The sequence below is a fragment of the Protobothrops mucrosquamatus genome, unplaced genomic scaffold, assembly GCF_001527695.2.
Source record: "Protobothrops mucrosquamatus isolate PMUCROS unplaced genomic scaffold, P.Mucros_1.0 scaffold1605, whole genome shotgun sequence".
Lineage (NCBI taxonomy): Eukaryota > Metazoa > Chordata > Lepidosauria > Squamata > Viperidae > Protobothrops > Protobothrops mucrosquamatus.
Window position 1 is genome coordinate 273,462 of NW_015387768.1, and position 7,569 is coordinate 281,030.

General features: G+C 35.6%; 1 protein-coding gene across 1 annotated transcript in view; it reads left to right on the top strand.

Annotated features, from left to right (window-relative positions):
* Positions 1 to 6,908, top strand: part of ATAD2B (ATPase family AAA domain containing 2B) — a 79,292-nt gene extending 72,384 nt beyond the window's left edge. Inside the window, exons 25-28 of the mRNA XM_015822557.1 lie at positions 2,225 to 2,908; positions 3,352 to 3,455; positions 4,501 to 4,629; positions 6,461 to 6,908. Coding sequence (XP_015678043.1) covers positions 2,225 to 2,908; positions 3,352 to 3,455; positions 4,501 to 4,629; positions 6,461 to 6,502 — 959 coding nt within the window. The 3' untranslated portion in view covers positions 6,503 to 6,908. The remainder of the gene's footprint in view (positions 1 to 2,224; positions 2,909 to 3,351; positions 3,456 to 4,500; positions 4,630 to 6,460) is intronic.
* Positions 6,909 to 7,569: the final 661 nt, after the last annotated feature.

Consider the following 7,569-nt stretch of genomic DNA (forward strand, 5'->3'; position numbering starts at 1 on the left):
ATAAAAACCCCAAGGCGCATTAGAATGTTATCGTGGGGAGTAGATGATGTTTTTCCCCCCATTATTGGAGCTTATGGATAGAATTGCTCAAACTAAATGTGTTAAGCCCCAAATAAACTTTTGGACTTTTAGTCTGTTTATAAACAATCTGTTTAAAAAGTAAAAACAAATTCTACTATTTTGCCACCAAATTTTAGCTGTATCAGGTAGATGGAGTCTGAAGGTTGCTTGGGGGCCATAGGCTTTGAAGAAACACTACATATGTTTTTGGTATGTTTTCATCTTTAAACAAAGAAATTCAAGTTCTACTTATTTTCTCATTTCAATAGGGAAATTGCAATATGATTGGGAGGAAATTAATACAGGATCCAATCTGAGTCACTGGGACCAAAGCTTTATTCTTCCGAGCTTTCAGGCTCAAGCTGTAGCCCATCATCAGGGAACTTCTAATGTGTGCACTGGGCTGTTCTTACCCATTGCATTTCCTTGGTTCCCGGTTGTGGCTTTTAGTTGTTAATTGAAGGCTGGCTGGCTGGCTATGAAGTCGTTAATTGTTGCTTCCTTGTGCCACAGCACAAGTTAACAGACACACACAGACACAGACATATTTTCTTGCTTATATTTGAGAAAAATATTGGTATTTTCACCCAACACTGGGTGAAATGCACATTGTGTATTTTGGGAACTAAAACATGTTTCAAATACAACTATACTAAATATAAATTTTACTTAGTTATAGAACCTAGATTGTTGCATAATATTGCCAGTAGATGGTGTCAAAAGCACATTACTTTTCATTTTTGATGTTGCTATTTAATTATTTATCTCACTTGCCCAATTCTAGGTTATATCTGACGATGAATTATGACTTGAGCATGGAAAATTGGTGAAACCTCATGGACAGCTATTTTGCCTTAAGGCTTGAGAATTATCTTTGCCCAAAGAAAATATTCTATTTTCAGAAATATCCTCTGTAAACGGTGTCCAATAGCCCGTACGACTTTCAGATATTTCAGTCATGTATAGCCTGGCCCACTTGGAAGGACAAAGTTCTAAAACTGTGGTCCCTAAATATTAGAAATAGGTGCTTTTTCTTTTTTCTCTCTTAATATTGCTAGCCCAGTTTCACATCAGAAATATAGTTCTTTCTTTGCAGATGACAACCAATATTCTCAAGATACAAAATTATTTTGTCTTTTCTGAGCTGGCCCAACAGAATGCACTTCATGTCTTCTCTTTTGTTGCATTGCTTAAATTGCTAGTACTGATTTTAATGAGTTGTTCTGGCTTATTGAAGAATATATAATTTACGGTACATATAGAAAGGTTTGAGTTCAGCTCCTCATATCTCAGAATGGGAATTTCTTGAAATTCTGAAGAGGTAGGATGAAGATCATTGGTTTTAGAGAGTTTCCTAATTGGACTTCCATGTGATAGTCACAATTATACTTGTAGGAGATTCATTCTAATTTAAACTCTCAAATTCTGTAATATCTTTGAATCTTACTTTATAAATTAGAAATTGGTTTGGTTATTTGATCTCTGTTAATGGCTTCTTTTTCTCTGAAGAAAAGCTCTTTTAAGTTTCAAATTACTTCTCCACCCACATCTCAAGATGGAATTTTAAATAGAACCATACAGACGGGATAATGCTATGTAAAGTATCAGAGGTTGAAAACTTACCCTGTTTTGCTACATACAAGACATTATTTCTCTGTTAAATTTATAAAAGTCTGTAGTTGCTTTAAAATAGAGAACATGGCTGTGAAGGTACTGAACTTTGACAAGAGTTAATCCATTTTTAATTACACTATTACATTTTTGGTAATATTCTTTGATTTCTGCTTAGTAGATTGGTTTTCAACACCTAATTATTACAATTCTATTTTTTTTAAAATAGAAAAACTGCCTCCATCTTTGTTAGTCCGTCCTGCAGTAATGATCATTCCATTTGGGGCAGCAAAATAAAATATTTCAATTCAGAGGATTGCAGCAATATTTTGCTTGGACTAATGCATGTACAGGGTTTTTTTTAACATTTTTAGAATCAAAGGTACCTTGGATGACATTAATATCACCATGCTAGGTGGTATTTTAATATTACAAATATTCCTGACTTTATTAATAGCTTACTCATAGCTTAAAAAGCACTACATGTCATGTAAAAATTTAAATATCTAATACTGAAGTCGATTAAATGATACTTTGTCTTTTCATGATACAGTTCGATTGAGAAGGAAATCAAGACGACGTTCACAGTGGGGGAAAGGTATTATTAAAAAGAGGAAAGTGAACAATTTGAAAAAAGATGAAGATGATGCTAAATTTGCAGATGATGAAACTCAAGGGGACGATAACAAACTCCTGGAAAATGGGGAGCTTGAAGGAAGCATCGACTGCACTGAGGAGAACGGAGAGGAAACAGGAGATCTTTCTCTAACAAACGATGAGTCATCATGTGATGTCATGGATATACATGGAGAACAGAGACTTGATAATGGGACAGTCGGGAAAGAAAATAGCATTCCGTCTACAGAAGAGAGCTCCAATGAATCCCTGGTAGTAAATAACAAAGTTATGATAAATGTAGAAGAGGGCTCTAAGGATGAATTGCGTTCCCAGAGGGATCATTTAAATGGTGAGGCCTCTGAAGGGACACCTCTTCCACCATGTCAGTATGACAAATGTGAACCGTTGAAAGTCAGTCTCATTGCAGACATGGCTACGCCCAAAGAAGTGGTGACAACTGATGACCACTCCCCCCAAAAATCAGAGGCTTCAAATTATAGTCCAGAAGGAGAACATATACTACAACAGTCTGGTAGTGAGATTTCACAGTGCAGCAATAACGAAAAGAAATCACCAAGCACAGATATGGAAACTAAAGAAACCGAATCAGATAAAGACGGTACATGAAATATATATTACTTTTTGTTCTTTTCCTCATTTCATAATTGAGGCAAATGCAGAATATGATTTCAGAAATGATTTGGGTTGGAAGAAGTGTTTTGCGCAGAAGCCCGAAAAAAGATGAGCACTTGAATGTTTGCAAGAAGAGTTGTGCTTGTCCTTCTGTGGTGGCTGGAGCGCTTCTGTGTCATTATTAAAGTGTGCACAGTGTTAATGCAAAATATTTTGCTTGTAATATGTTTATGTTTTGAAGGCAAGATATATGGAAGTGATGAAAAATAAGTAAAAAGCCATGTTGTCATTGCTTCCTCTTTCTATAAAACAAGTTAGCGAGAACTATTTAAGTCTAGACATTTCCATTTAATAAATTTAACTCCATTGCTTGGAATGCAGTTGGATAACTTCTTAGAATTATTCTAATCTTATCTATATTTATTGCAGGTACATTAAAAAATAAGAAACTTCGTAAAATTGCTTTGACGCAAGTTCCAGAGGAACAGTTAGACCCTGTACCTCCTGTTGTTGTTGATCGTGTCAGGCTAATGGTAAGGTTAACTGGATATAGAGTCTTAAATCTTAATACCAACATTTTGTTCCTTCTCTTCCCTTTTTCCCAAGTATCTATTACAAAATTAAAAATGTGTTCCCTTCTGTTTCACTATACATTAAATGTATTTCATAAGGTCAAGCTGGATCAAATTACTATAATTTAGTATTATTGCTCATCTAAAAAATGGAGAATCTCTTAATATATAGAATTTTGAAATAATAATTTTAATTGAAAATTGGAGTTTAAAAATAGAAAGATAAATAATGCAGACAAAGAAAAATACAAAAAAGAAAGGTGCAGAGAGAAAAAGCAGGGGGAAAGGAAGAAAAAATATATAAAAGAAAAAAAAGGAAGCAGTATAAAAAGAAATGACTTCCCCCTTCATCAATAGACATACAAACAATTTCAGTAACTTATCTTCTCTAACATTTCTAACAGTTTCTTCATTCCATATTAGCAATCAATAAGTAATCAATTTTTCCAATTGGCAAAAATCCATTAAGAACTACCAGAAATAATAAATATTTTAACTTTAATCTAGTAAGTAAATTTCATATTCCTTTCATTTACTTACACAATAACTTACCATTTGTAAAAATACACAAAAAAATCTTTCCTTCCCAAGTTTCCTTCCCAAGCCGTATATCTATAAACAAATTTTAAAGATTCCATTAAGAGTTACCAGAGACAATTACCATATTGTAATTTAACCCCATCAAATAATGTCCCACAAATTATTTTTTACCATCTTCTCTTTCATCTCCTTCCAGAAACTCCTTTGCAAACGTAACTTCAATTTTGATAACATAGTTTATCACTTTCTCTAAAAATGCAACAACAAAAATCTCTTCTTACCATATCTTATCTATAAACAAATCTTTAAAGCCTCATGGTTCAATCCTGCACATAGTTGGCAGTCAATACAAATTTTCTAGTAATTTAGATTATAAATATCCTATATCACATAAAACAGTTATTAAGCCAAGTGTTACACTGCCTCCAAACTTAATCTTAATCTTTCCTCCAACTTCTCTTCATAGAATTTACTCGATTTATTGGTCAAGAAAAGTGACAACTTGACAGTTGACCAGCTGGAGAGGCTATACTCTCTACTTAATCAGTGCATCTATCGGCATCGTAAAGATTATGACAAATCACAACTTGTACAAGTAAGTTTGCAACCTGTTCGTAGAATGTACTGTAAGTGATTCATCTGATCTTCTCTAAGTCGAGGCAAGCCCAGCTATAGTTGTGTCTCAGGGAGATTTCTGCTAGCAGGAAAACAAATGTTATTTTAAAAGTGTTTAGACTGCTTTGCTTGGTTTAAAAAAACGTTTTGACTTGTTTTGTTTCATATTCAGTATTATTTATATTTATTTAGCACTAGCTGTACCCGGCCACGCGTTGCTGTGGCTCAGTCTGGTTAAATGGAAAAGAAGTGTGTTGCTTTTACGTCCAACAGATGGCGCTGTTTTTCAAAAAAAGCATGTTTTTACCTGTCACAAGTGTGACATCTATATAATAGTAGGTATATAAAAAACACGTGCGTATTCGAATGCAACATTGTGTCAAAATTTCAAAGCAGTCGGTGAAGAACTTTTGGAGATTTAAGATTTTGAACAAACGAACATTTACATTTTTATTTATATAGAAGATAAGAGGAGAACATGACAGAAGAGAAGTAAACATATAAACATTGTCCTAATAATTTTATCCAAAATTCTAAGGAGGTATGGCAGTGGCCTCATAACTAGATGTCCAATTCAGCTATCCAGGCAATCGCTTCTAGCGTTGTTTCATGTAGATCTCCTAGGGAACACATATTGTGGGCAATCCTGCACAATATGTTTAATTGTTTGCCTATCAGCACCACAATCGCAACAAGGGGAAATCTTTCCATCCCCACTGATACAGGACAGAGGCACTTCTTCCAGTATCAACTTTGTCTAGAAATTGCTTATATTGTATTAAGTGTTGTTTAAAAACTTTGAGCTCTATTTGGAAGAGAAGGGTAAGATTTTAGCGATCAGTGGCTGTCAATTTTTAATTTGATAGTGTAAAATGTTATAATGGTATTGATTTTTGAAATGCTCTACTATAGCAAAATTAACTTAGCTTTTAATTCCATTGTGATTATTGTAAGATGGATCCATGATTGATTGATAACTGTCTACGTTTCCTAAGGTGGAATGGTACGGCTGTGATTTCTCAAGGTTAAACATGTATCTTTGAAGTGATTTTGTGGAATAGAGTATTAAACAAATTAAACAAAACATCCAATTACATCCTTCGTAAAATATATTCATGAGAAAGTTTATCTCAGTATTCTAAGAGGAAAATGTAAAGATTGTCACTTACTGTCCTGTTTAATTCATCATTCAAGGAGCACTAGACAAAGCCAGACAAGCTGTCGTTTTTATTAATGTTGGCTGCTCTGGTCTGAGTAAAGTTTATGCGAATTATAGTGCAAATTGTCCCTTAGCTTTTGGCACTACTATGAAGAGCATGTAAGTTCTTAGAACCCTAAAGCAGCGGTTCTCAACCTATGGGTCGGGACCCCATTTGGGGTCGATCGACCATTTCACGGGGGTCGCTAAGCAAGGCTGTCCGCCATTTTTTTCCCCTTTTCCGGCGGGTGCCTTACCTCCCTTGAGCTGGGCCAGCTGGTGGTCAGCCTGCTCCGTCTCTGCCGCTTGCCAGCTACGCCTCGGCCGGCGCAGGGGGCGGAACCACGCATGCGCGGTGCTCCCAGGCAGGGAAAGTCTTCGACTTACGACTGGTTGGGTAGTCCTCGACTTACGACCGGTTTAGTCCTCGACTTACGACCGGTTTAGTCCTCGACTTACAACCGGTTGGGGGTCGCGGCATTAAAAAGATTGAGAACCACTGCCCTAAAGAGACTGAAGTCTCTTTCTTGAGACTTCTGTTGAGAAATGTTGTTGTTTAATATTACTCTTGAGTGGTGGTGAATAATCAAATAATCTTGTTTTTTCCTTCTAGGAAATGGAAAGAACAGTTGATATGTTTGAAACATTCCTGTGAACACATCTCTCCGAGGTGTGTGGGGTTTGTCTTTTCATTGGCTGCTCACGGGAGAGCAGTCTTCTGAGCCATTCGCTTTCCATTTGCACCAAGTATATGCAGAGCCTTGGTCTTAACACGCTCACTCTTGGTCTCACGTTCTGTTATGAATTTGGTGCTATCGTCTCAGGTAACTGAAACCAGCCAGCCTACAAGAACCAAACAGAACTTCAAAATATTTGTATCTTGATATAAATAAAGAATATAATGCCACAACACAGAGATTTTTTTGGTGCTACAGAAACTGCTTTCATTTCTGCTGTCTACATGTGTTATCTTATGAGAAGTTTCAGGCAAAACGGAGCAGGCTGACAAAACACCCACAAACTGGATAGAGCAGATCTGATTATTTAAGTGGGCAATTTCTAAAAAAAAAAAAAAATATTTTTGCTTTTCTTTTTTTTTAATTCTCTGAGGTAATGGACAGAAGCCCGTTTTTAAAGCTGGCAGTGAAGAATTGTGGTACAAAGGAATTGACTTTTGGTATACAATAATATGAAGATGAGGCTCTTTAGAGCTGCCTTCAATGTGCCTTTTTAGTCAGTGGTGATGGTGGAGAAAAAGGAGGAGGAGGAGGAAGAGGAAGTTATTAAAACGTTGGGATTGTAGCCAATGACAGAGTTAGTTATTTTTAAAAAGCCTGTGTTCCCAAAGAACAGTTTCAGGTTCCTGCACTGTCAAATGGCAGCCAGTATTATGTTTTAACATTTCTCTGTTGCTCTCCAGAAATTATGAAATTAAGTTTAATCTCATATTATCTCAAAATGATAAGATGTATTCATTTCTAAAACAATTTTATACTCTTGGAAAAAAAAAGTCTCACTGTGGATATTTAAGGTGGCTGTAGTATGGGGTTGTTGTTTTTTTTTGTTGTTGTTGATGTTTCTCCATTTTATTTGTTCAAAGTCCTTAAAAACAGGTTTCTTTCTAAACTTCCATTAGTGTGAAAGCGAAGATTTGCTGGGTGGCCATAGACAGGAAAGGCAAGTAGGTCCTGCAGTCCTTCATCTTCATATGAATTAGATCAA